Raw genomic sequence first — 11,952 nt, 5'->3', positions numbered from 1 at the left:
TTTGGATAAATTACAGAAAATGTTAGGGCTTTGCGGCCATCCGGATCGCTGCCTTGGCCGATCATGACTATCCTGGCTCATCAAAAACCCTTCTCGTTCGCCCATATGCGTTCTCTTCCGGTGCCAGCTACCCACATTCATGCCGTTGTAGAGCGGCCGCTCTGCATTAACGTCGGTCTAAAGCGGACGCGGCCTCTCACTGGCACCGGTATTGAAGTGGCACGCTGGTCGAGAGAGACGTTTACTGTGCAGGGCGTGACGAATACCTATCAATGCCCGTTCAATACTCGTCCGTCCGTATGCTGTCATTAAGCATGCTCGCCGGCCGAGAAACCAACTCCGGCGCCACGCAGTGACGCCCCTGTACACTTGACCTCATCGGAACCGCTATTCAAAGGCGGCCACACCCAGCTGAACTCCACATCACAACACATCCGCTCCACATCCTCCTCCCTTGCACCACATTCACCATGACCACAAGCGGGAATGCTCTGTAGGAGATCCTGTCGATGGAGATGAACGCGAGATCGCTGCCCTTGCGGTCACCTGGTAGAGCCATCGCGCCAGGCGGGTCGAGGTCGGCATGCCGGCCAGCTCCCCCAGCTCTCTAACGACGACCCCACAATGGAGACATGGACCGACCTTTGACATCGCGCCGGAGCCGATGCATGCCGACTTGAACATGGAGCTAGCGCATACGCATTACGACGCCGCTGTGGCAGATGAGGAGCAGCCTACACCGACTCCTATGCTGGAATTCCGGCAGATGCAGGAGGGGCAGAAGTACAACCTGCTCCTCCTCGAGCAGTACCGGTTGGCGGAGGGTCAAATTTACAGCGAGCGCGCAAGCGAGAGGGTTGTGGGTGCTCTATGAGGCGCGCGTGCTCAACACACGGCCGTCCATCTTTTGTGGGCGCATGTGGCGGGTGGATGGTGATGGACCGTCCACGTCCATCATCGACCTAACATCCACCAGCACCGACGAGAGACATGTTCGCAAACTCCTCCAAAGATGAGTAGGGCATGGGAGGCGGCAGGCATTATCTCCCAAGTGGGTAGTCTCTCACCATGTTCTACTCTTCCACGCGAGAGACCGCACCTTCATCTCACGGGTCTTAAACCCCCATCGCCGTTCATGGAGACGACAGATGGATGACGTGGTCGCTAATGTGGAATACAAAGGAAGTGGACAATAGCCGCCGTCATAGGATAGCTTTATGACCCGGCTGTTTTTTGTACTAAATGTTTGAAATATAATGAAAAATGTTTGAAATGTAATGAATTTTATCTAGTTTATATGAAATCCGCCATGTTTTCATGAATTTCGTCCGGTTAGTTCAAACAATGGCCGAAATGTATGCAGGCAGTGTTGGATGACCGCCTCCCGCATCCTTGTCCGCGGGGTGGCACTCCCCTGTCCGCGGACGGATGTAGGAGTATATTTGCGGGTCAGCCTTGGAGATGCCCATAACACAGTCCGAACATTTTTGTATCATCCAACGCCATACATTCTTACTTTGGTAAGCGTAAGCATTACACGCCCTACAATTTGGATGTGATTCATGATCACAATGCGAAGTCGTTACTTCATCGGTGGTACACCATTTCAAACATCGTCATGAATACTTCGGTGTGATGCGCAAGTGAAAAGAATGGGGCTAACAGGGGTGTCAATCACGGAAATTGTAAGTTTTGCTTCTTATTATTGCATGTATTTGTCAATACTTTAATTCACTCAATGTTGCTACTTGACGATCATGTCATTAGGGCAAGCCCTTCACTTTAATGCATTATTGGATGAAGCTCAAGGGAGAGTTCTCTGGGTGAGCAACATGCATCATTGAAGAAGTTCAAGAACGTGAAGAGAAAGCTTGAGATGAAGGTCATTTTCGAGGAGTATCGTTAAATTTAAGATTGATGCATTTTAAGAACTTATTGAACATCCAGTGCTTTTATTAAAATTTAAATTTATGGTTGAATTGCTATGAGTCAATTATTCAAAGTGGACAACATTTATTTTAGTTTTTTTAAAGAGACAAATATTTGATGCACCAGGTTACATGACTGATTTTGCTACCACGGTCCATGGACATGTATGGTTTAGGTTGTGTTTTTTGATGCACTGCATTTTAAAGCATCGTGTGCTTGTGGACGCACCGCGTGTGTCTGTGGGCACTGACCCTTTACACATAAAAAATTGTCTGTTGTGTCCAAGTACCTCAAACACCATACCTTAAATCCATATATACAAGCCATGCAGAATAAGAACATGCGTACTATGTAGGTATTCTATCTAGTCATCGTCAGAGATGTCCACGATCTCCGTGCCCGGCTTCGGGTAGATGGGCAATTGCGGCAATTCCGGCTCGTCGTTGGACGAACTAGAGGTGAAGAGCTCGTTGATCTCCACCCTCTGTTGTCGGATGAAACGTCGGTTGGTCTCCACATATACTTCATCCTGGATGGGCTCGAGGATGGCGGTCTTCTCTACCATCTCCTTCGCTTGGGTGACCTCGAACTTCGTAATGGTGTCCTCCATGGCGAAGCCCGTAGCCGGCTCTGCCTCTTTCTTCGGCGCCGCCGCATCGTCCTCCTTTGGATTTTTCCCTCCATGGCCTTGGGGTCCTGCTCCGCCTCTCAATGCAGCCTCCTGCTCTGCCTTTGACGAATCCGAAGGAAGGCCGACAGTGACACGAGCAACGCGCCTTGCCCGGATCTCCTCCTCGAGATGCAACCGACGTTCCAGCACAAACATGGCGTAGGAGGTGATCCTTTGTCGGGCCCTGGCTAGCAGCTACGACAAGCGGATGGAAGCTGGCAGCGCGGGTGGGAGGGGAAGGGAAGGAATGAGGACGGGCTAGGGTTGCGTTGCCGCCGTCTGGCTTGAATATCCAGACTTGCTCCCTGAACCGGCATGCCGCATCAGCGCCACACGACACGGAGTGGAGGAGGCGTCGTCGGACCAACGGCCGCTCCGTGTCCCCACGTGGGCCCTAGCGATCAGTCCATTGTGGTGGACGCATTCGTCCCATATCCATCCTAAATATGGATCGGGTATATAAGTGCGAGTCAGTCCGTGCGTTTGAACCAAATATGGAGCGTTCCATTGGGTGCGGTTTTTGCATCCCAACAATAACCCGGACATCCCGCCTGGACGTTTGGGGCAGGTAATGGTTTTCTCGTTGTAGATGCTCTTAGATGCCAAGCCTGTATAATCATGGTGTTTCTCTATAATTATTGCTTAATCTGGCTGTTCTAGTTGACATGCACGTGTTAGCACAGAGAATCCAAGAAGAGTCCATCGTTCTGTGACGGTACTTCGCTGCATCTCACGGGATCAGAAAAACCGGAGTTTTTCCCTCAAGAAAAAGAACCGGGTTTTTTCCCTCAAGAAAAAACGGGTTTTCCCTCAAGAAAAAAAGAAACCTGGGTTTATTCCATGACCTAATTAGAAATTACTGCATCATTCTAACTTCATGATGATATCCAATATGTATCTTCAAATTTCAAGCACATGTTAATACAATTGTGCATTTTATATTAAAAATAATATTTTCATGACAAATTTAGTGTTATTATGATATTATCATCGCTTTTATCACTGTATAAATAATACAAATACGTTAAAAGTTTCTTTTTTTACCGTAGGTCATAGAAGCAAGCAAGCAAGCGGCAGGTCTCATGACCCATGTACATACTGGCCCGTGACATCAAGAGGATAGGATTTCTATTTGTGAATTATGAGCACCCATGATATGCATGCATGGGTCCAAGGTGACTCATCAAGAGAAAATAAAGAAGAAAAGGCAGATAAATCACATGGCATGGAGCTATGCATGTAGTATCATGCATGCATGCATGCATTGTGGTTGGTATACAAGTATACATATACTCCCTCCGTCCGGGAATAAGTGTACATCTAGTTTTTGTTCTAAGTCAAAGTTTTTTAAAATTTTAACCAACTTTATAGAAAATAATACTAACATATATGAAATCAAATTGATATATTATCAAAGTACATTTCAAAAAGAATCTAGTGATACTAATTTGATGCCATAAGTGCTTTTACTTTTTTCTAGAAAGGTGGTCAAACTTTTAAAACTTTGACTGAAGACAAAAGCTAGATGTACACTTATTCATGGACGGAGGGAGTATACATATGTACCTATACATCACAGTATTATTTTTATCATGACCAACATGCATGCCCTGTAATTGACAAAAAAAAAACAATTGTTAAACCTGGGAATCTATGTAACATATCCATCTAATCTAATTGTTGTGAGAGGATTGATGGTCTATGGTGTACCAACCGAGTGGGTGTACAGTACAGTAGTGATTACATAAAGAAAAGCAGGAATTCAGAGAGGGAGAGGGAGGACGAGAGAGGAAGTATATCTACTCTACATTTGTAAGACAAAGGAAAAGACAGAAAGCTCAACATCGGTGCAGCATTGCTCCCAGCGTGGTTCACAATGTTATATACAGTCCGTGATTTTAGAATAGTTTCCACTTCTACTACTGTACTTTATTATCATCATCTTAAATAAAGTATATAATTACAAGAAGGACAGAAGAGTTGCCTTGTATTTTTAATTTTATTTCAATTTTGCTCTTGCATTTGCCCCATAGGCCATAGCTAGAGAGAGCATGAAGGGAAGGGAAGGGAAGAAGGCTCAACTGCTGATTTGGTCAGGATTTTTCTTCTTTTTGGCCCCTAAAGCAAGGAAGCAGATAAAGGAGGGAGAGGAGGGGTTTGGTTTGGTCGTTTGCTAAGCCTTCTTCTCCCCCTCCCCTCCCCCTCCCTCTAGCCCCTATGGCTGCCAGCACTGTGGCCTCTCCTTTTTCTCTCTCATGGGGGCCGTCATCTTCCAGCTTGCATAGCTCCTGATCTCCGTTCCTCTCTCTCTCTCCCCCCTGCACTGCCAGCCAGCTCTTGAATCCTTGCTGTAGTGTTCTACGCTTGTACTGCTGCAGGGAAAGAAAGTAGAGAGAGAAACAAGAAGAAAGGAGAGAAGAGGGAAGGGAGAGAATCTGAATTTGCTTTCCAGTCATTGACCAACCCAACCCCAGTTTCCCCTTGTTTGTCCCCTTCCCCTCCATCCTTGATACCTGTGCTATTCCCTGAGCTGCCGCCGCCGCCGCCGCCGCCTGAGGAGAGGGAGTGGCTCTCTGAACTCTCTCCTTTTGTCACTCCTGTCTTGCCTTGCCCCCATCCTGTTCTTCCTCCTCCTCCTCCGTTCTTCATTAATGCCCCCTCTGTGGCAGCATCAAATTTATTGCCACCCCTTCCTTGGGCCTTGGCTAAGTTGTGTTTAGACTTTAGAGGGAGAGAGAGATAACCTAAGGCCTGAATCAAATCCCTAGCACTACAAGTTTGCCGCTTTATGTATCATCACCATCTTCAGCAGCAGCAGCAGCAGCGTGGAGAAGCGGAAGCGGCAGATCAGGATCAGGACAGCAGCATGTCCAACCTCACCACCTCCGCCTCCGCTTCCGCCAAACCTCCTCCTCCTCCTCCCCCAACCCCGGCCTCCAACAAGCGCAAGCGAAGCCTACCCGGCAACCCCGGTAGGTCCTTGTCCTCGGTTTAATTTCTTGTTTGTTTTCTCACAATTCTAGTGACGACGTGTTGCTGGACTGGACTGATGCGCATGTCTGTATCTGGAGGATCGTTGCATGTTACTAATCTTTGTCCGCGCGTGTTTTTCATGGAAACGGAACCCAAGACCCAGAGTCGGAGGTGGTTGCGCTGTCTCCGGCGACGCTGATGGCGACGAACCGGTTCCTGTGTGAGATCTGCGGCAAGGGGTTCCAGCGCGACCAGAACCTGCAGCTGCACCGGCGCGGGCACAACCTGCCATGGAAGCTGAAGCAGCGCGGGAGCAAGGAGGTGGTGCGGAAGAAGGTGTACATCTGCCCGGAGGCGTCGTGCGTGCACCACGACCCGTCGCGCGCGCTGGGCGACCTCACCGGGATCAAGAAGCACTTCTTCCGCAAGCACGGCGAGAAGAAGTGGAAGTGCGACAAGTGCTCCAAGAAGTACGCCGTGCAGTCCGACTGGAAGGCGCACTCCAAGATCTGCGGCACCCGCGAGTACAAGTGCGACTGCGGGACCGTCTTCTCCAGGTTCTTATCCCTTTCTTCCAATCTCGATCCACCTCTTGTGCTTCTACTATGCTATGCTATGCATCATGAAAGCTTTCTTCCCTGCAGTCTTGCTGATTTCTCGTTACTATATATTCTTGTGCCTTGGCAACCTAACCTAGCGAGTGCACTGCCTACAAATTACTACTACAGTAGAATTCAAGTAGAGGATCGTCAACATTAATTAATCTGAGAGAAGGAAGGAACTCATTGTGATTTGCGTTGGCGAGTCAGGCCAGATGGGGCAACGAACGCAGAAGAGGCATGGACGGATGCAAAGATGGACGGGGGTCCTCTTTCTTTTTGTTTCGGACATGGATGAGATGAGATGAGCGGCTGTGCAGCTCGTGTGGAAGGAGAGGAGAGAGATGCTGTGATGATGATGAGGATCGAGCTTTGGGAGACGAGAATTCAGACATGTGAATCTCTTTGCAGAGCTGAGCTGCCTTTCCATCTCACTCCTCCTGCCTTAGCCTAATTGCCTATGCATGCTCACACTATTCTCTCCGTGCTGTCACTTCCATGCGTCCTCTCCTCCCTGATTCTCTCTCTCTCTCTCTCGGAGCTCACACCGCACGGCACGGCAGCGTCGCATGCCATATGACAACAAATGAACAAAGAATCAAATGAACAAAGAATCAGGGGAAAGTTTTAGCCTTACCTTTTCTCTTGCCCTTCCTTCTCGTGCTGCATTTCTTCTTCTGATGGCTTTCTTTGTTGCACTGCATTGCATGCAGGCGGGACAGCTTCATCACGCACCGGGCCTTCTGCGACGCGCTCACCGAGGAGAGCAACAAGGCCATCAGCGGGGGCGGCCTGCCACTGCCACCCATCGCGCACGCCCAGCACCACGCCATGCTCTATTCGCCGCACGATCTGATGCAGCAGCACCACCACCAGGAGCTCGCCGCGTTCCAGGACCACCAGCACCAGGTCATGCAGCAGAATTGCAACTTCGACGTGAAGCCGGAGATGCAGCCGTGGCCAACCATGCCCTACGACGACGTCCACCACCCGCTGCTGCAGCCGCTCTGCAGCGCCACCGCGCAGAGCTCCGCCACGTCCGTGCCGACGCCTACGCACCACCAGCAGCAGCAGCTTCCCGCGGCAGCCGCGCACCTGTCGGCCACAGCGCTCCTACAGAAGGCGGCGCAGATGGGCGCCACCATCGGCGGGGCCGGCGCTGGCGGGGCGGGAGTGCACTACACCCAGATGGCCGGCTCGGCGACCAGCGCGACCGGCAGCGCCACGTTCGGGCTCGGCCTCTCGTGCCTCAGCAACCAGCAGATGATGAGCCTCGCCAGGACCGCCTCCCAGGGCCGGAGCGGCGAGGAAGGCGGCGCCTCGGGAGGGGCCAACGACGGCATGACCAGGGACTTCCTGGGGCTGCGCGCCTTCTCGCACCGCGACATCCTCGGCCTCGCCGGCTTTGACTCGTCGTGCATGGGCGCCGCCGTGAACACGGCCGGCAACAACACCAACATGGCTCCCTGCTACGAGCCACAGCAACAAGGACAGCCGCAGCCGCAGCCGCCGCAGCAGCAGATCAGCAACGAGCCGTGGCATGGCATGGGTAGCCATAGCTAGCCATGATGATAGTTGCATGGTCGCTTCTGATCACCGCAGAGCACTGCTTGCTGCTACCCTCTAGATCAGCAAGGGATGCGTTTTGAACTGGGTAATCTCTCTCTTTCTCTCTCTCTCTCTCTCTCTCTCTCTCTCTCGCACTCGTGATCTTGCAAGCTAAGCAAGCTTTGGAGTTTTTTGTGGGTAGAAGCCAACTGTAAGGTAAACTGGGATCAACGAAAAGCTACGTGAAAATAATACATGCATCCGTTCTCTCTCTCTCTCTCTCTCTCTCTCTCTCTCTCTCTCTCTGGCACTCAACAACTGGTCAGCTGCATTGCCTACGTACATATCTACTGTCTCCGTTTGCTGGGCAATATATCAGTGTGAAAACAGTCTTATATTTTGAGACAGAGAGAAGTACACACTCCCTCCGATCCATATGTAGTGCCTATAATATTTTTCAAAAATCAAACCTCGCAAATTTTTATTAAGTTTGTGAAGAACATTTACATCTAATACACCAAACATATATCACTAAATTCATCATAAGATGTAGTCTCATATTATGGTGGATATAGATAGTTTTCTCAATAAACTTAATTAGTTAAAGTATAAAAAATCTATATGCATTACATTATGAAATGGAGTGAGTACATGTCTCATGGCCACACACTACAAGTTTTATATTCTCTGCCTTGGGTAAAAGAAAGTTTTCTCTATCTGACTAAGGTACACGTCGATCGGTATATGTATAAGGAAAATCCAGATATACACCCCCCTTTAATACTAAACCAGCAACATTTAATATGTAACAAAGGGAGTACTTTGCTTCTTCAAAAAAAAGGCGCAAAATATGTTTGACAATACTATTTTCAAGGGGAGAAGAAAGGTGTATTTGGGTGAACTGAACTGAACTGATTGTGCTGCTTGGTGGTCACTTGGGAGCTCTTGCTAGTTGCTACAAGAGCTAAAATGCGGCCTACGATGATATCTGTAGTTTATTGATGCATGCATACGGGGAGTGTGTGTGTACTGTGTCGTGCAATCAGTCGATGTACTGTACCCGGCTAGCTGTGCTGGCTACTGTTCGTCCGTGACAAGGTTTTGTCTGCAATTGGTCGAGGGCCGGCGCATTATTCCATGCTTGAAATAAAAGGAGAAACTTTATTTAGTTTCAGATTTTTTAAAGATAGAAACACACACCTAATTATTAAGACTATGCCTGCACATATCTTTGGCTCTTGGTACTATTCTTACGTAGCTATACATTTCTTCGATAAAGGGTGCTCTTTATTTACGAATTTCGTCATGAAATAACAAGTATTTTGCTATAATAAGTCACTTTTTTGCCCTCTAGAAACAACCCAAAAGGTCTTGCCAGTTCTTAGTGTATAAATTTTCCCGCAAAAAAGTGTATAAATTTGTTATCATTTTGCAGCTGTGTAACTATTTAATTTCTAGTACAATTTATGGTATACACACTAGCACAGGTTGGTGAAGCATAACCCTAGCGCGAGGACACAAAATGAGTACCGACCCAACATCTGCATGACAAGGATGCACATTACCAATAAGAAAGAAAAAGAACCGTATATGAGTTAAAGCCGGAGGAACGACCCACCGCAGCAAAACAGGCGAAACATCAACTACTAGCACTGTTGTTGACAACATTTAGATGACGAGAAGGTTACCCAACAACAACGCCTTCAACAAAGAAACAATGCATGAATGTCGTCGTTGCTGGATTAAAGCACATGGACCAGGATTATGAGCTTTCACCCACAAGACACACAATGTAAGCTCCAGACAGTGCCTTCAAGGGAGCATAAACCGTCGTTGCCGGGTACAACCAGTGAAGGCCAGGCCTAGAGTTTTCACCGCGAAACTCGAGAGCTGGTACTGGAAGAACACCACCATAAATGAAGCTCCATGTGTTGCTTCCACAAAAGAAGTCCTGCTACAGTGTCCCGATCAGCGTCGGAATAACAGATCAGAGTGAACACCACATGTCGCTGAAGGGCAACGCAACAGAAAACAAAAAAAAAAATCGACCTACACACCAGCCTAGGACAACTATGATGCGGACAGACGCGAGCGTGGAGGAGCTCCTAGTCGAGGAGCTCGGGCTGCTCCTTGGCAGCTCGGACACAAGGCACTGTGGGGACGGGCGACTGTGGGTTGCGCGTGAGGATGGTTGGGGGCTCTCTGGCTGTCTGATCTGAGATCAGGTGGCTCAGATGGGCAACTGGAGCTGATTGGTTAGCATGGAAACGGAGGCAGGAAGTGGCGATGGGAGGATTTTTAGGGAGTTTGTCTCTAATTTTTAGGGTTTTGCCCTGAAATAAAAGGTTGTGTGCCTTTTATATAAGTAGGGGTTTGGGCTAGTTATAGATGGGCTTTTGGACAAGGGTAACACAGGAACTGAAGCCCGGTTAGCAATTATATTTAAAAACAATTTATTATTTCATGGCTACTACACACCAATGGATACCAAGGGTGCACAACATGCGGCTGATAACAACGTCATTATCTGATCCACCTAAGTTGGTCAATGAGCTTATTATGTTGTCCATGGAGGATCGTGCGTGGATCTCTCAAGTTTTCCTGCCTACAGACGCTCAAGCAATTTTGTCCATCTGGCTTTGCACAAGACAGTTCATTGATTTCTGGTCATGGGTACATGATCGAAACAGTGCTCTTTCCATACGCTCGGCATACCGCATGCTGGTATCAACTAAACTCCGTCGAGAAGCATGATTGGAAGGTCGTGTTGACAACTCAAATTCCGAGGGAGAAATAAAACCATGGACGAAAATGTGGAAGATTGATGTTCCATTAAAAATAAAAATAAAATCTATGGAGGCTAGCGCAACAGTCCTTGCCAACTTTAGACTTGCTCAAACAGCGAAAGATGGCAGTACAATCAGAGTGTGGACTTTGTGGCTCTGAAGATTCATGGCGGCATTCTTTGATTGAGTGTAACATGGCACACTGCATTTAGGCATTAGAGGATGATGATCTGGTGGAAGTTATGATGCAGTGTAAAGAACCAGATGCAAAACGCTTATTTTCTCACTAATGGATTCTATACCGCATGAGAATTTCATGAAGATACTTGTAACACTATGGGTGATTTCGCATGCTCGAAGAAATGCTATGCATGAGCATGTATTTAGGGGTCGTTAGTGGCGAATTAGTTTTTCAAGAATTGTCGAAAGTAGCTTTAGATTTGCAAACCCTTGAAGCAACATGAGCTGTTCAAATACCTCCGAGACAACACCACAGATGGACCCCGCCGCTTGTAGGAACTGCAAAAATTCGTGTTGATGGTGATGTGTCGCGCGATGCAATGGAAGGGACTTACAGTAGTTTGCAGGGATTCCATCGGGAAATATCTAGGCTTTTCGGCGACATAATGTCAAGGTGTGACTGACCCAGCATCATTGGAGGCTTTGGCTTGTCGAGAAGAGGTCTCACTTGCTCTTGACTTATTACTTACAGACATACAAATAGCTTCAAACTGTCAAGATGTGATCAAAGATATCCATGGAAATATGGGTGATCTACACTCGACCATTATTAAGGAGATCAATCTTACATCTCAGCAGTTCTCTCGCCGTTCCTTCATCTTTGAGGGAAGAGAAACTAATCTTGAGGCACATAGCCTCACTAAACATACTCTATGATAGGGGCAAAGGTGTCCCGTATTTCGATGAGATGGTAACTATCATTTTTGGTGAAGTAGACTTTGATGACCCGAATACGAACGCGCGAAGACGTCACGCCTTAGCAATCGCTAAACCAACTCCGACAGGTTATTGACCACGCTGGAGCACGATCAACCTGACCACGAGGGTCTATTTCCTTCATGCAAACGAAGAACAAGGAATAAACTGAGATTGCAATCTGAATATTGCAAATTTAAGAGGAAAGCTTTATGGATTAAGGTGGCGTTCTGAAACGTCTTGTCCTGGTCGTTGGACACAAATGAAGTACCTGTGTTGCATTATGACAAACTTTAATCTAAACAAAACCAAATTCTAAAATGATGCCCTAAGAGCCGTATTTATAGGGAGACGGAGGGGAATTTCGTCCCCCCTAAGCAAGGTGGGACTAAATTCTATCTTAAGTCATTTTCCCTATTAATATGGTTTCTAAAAACACGTTGGTAGTCGAGGATGCGGCGCACGCTTACGATGCCATGGCGTTCGAGTACCAGGGCGAATGGCCCAGCTC

At 47.9% G+C, this 11,952-nt stretch overlaps 1 protein-coding gene across 1 annotated transcript; it reads left to right on the top strand.

The window, feature by feature from the left end:
• Positions 1 to 4,728: 4,728 nt before the first annotated feature.
• LOC123061325 (protein indeterminate-domain 7) lies at positions 4,729 to 7,992 on the top strand. The gene is made up of 3 exons (XM_044484384.1): positions 4,729 to 5,571; positions 5,730 to 6,129; positions 6,885 to 7,992. Exons 1-3 carry the CDS (start codon positions 5,388 to 5,390, stop codon positions 7,732 to 7,734), a joined length of 1,434 nt encoding a protein of 477 aa, XP_044340319.1. The 5' UTR covers positions 4,729 to 5,387; the 3' UTR covers positions 7,735 to 7,992.
• The last annotated feature ends 3,960 nt before the right edge of the window (positions 7,993 to 11,952 follow it).

Source organism: Triticum aestivum, chromosome 3A (genome assembly GCF_018294505.1).
Source record: "Triticum aestivum cultivar Chinese Spring chromosome 3A, IWGSC CS RefSeq v2.1, whole genome shotgun sequence".
Taxonomy (NCBI): domain Eukaryota; kingdom Viridiplantae; phylum Streptophyta; class Magnoliopsida; order Poales; family Poaceae; genus Triticum; species Triticum aestivum.
The sequence above is the reverse complement of the archived record's forward strand: the minus strand, read 5'-3'. Positions and strand labels throughout refer to the sequence as shown.

Coding starts and splice junctions, on each gene's coding strand:
- LOC123061325 (XM_044484384.1), top strand. CDS start 5,388: ATGTATCATCACCATCTTCAGCAGCAGCAGCAGCAGCGTGGAGAAGCG. Junction 5,572..5,729: donor AAGCCTACCCGGCAACCCCG/GTAGGTCCTTGT, acceptor ACGGAACCCAAG/ACCCAGAGTCGGAGGTGGTT. Junction 6,130..6,884: donor TGCGGGACCGTCTTCTCCAG/GTTCTTATCCCT, acceptor CATTGCATGCAG/GCGGGACAGCTTCATCACGC.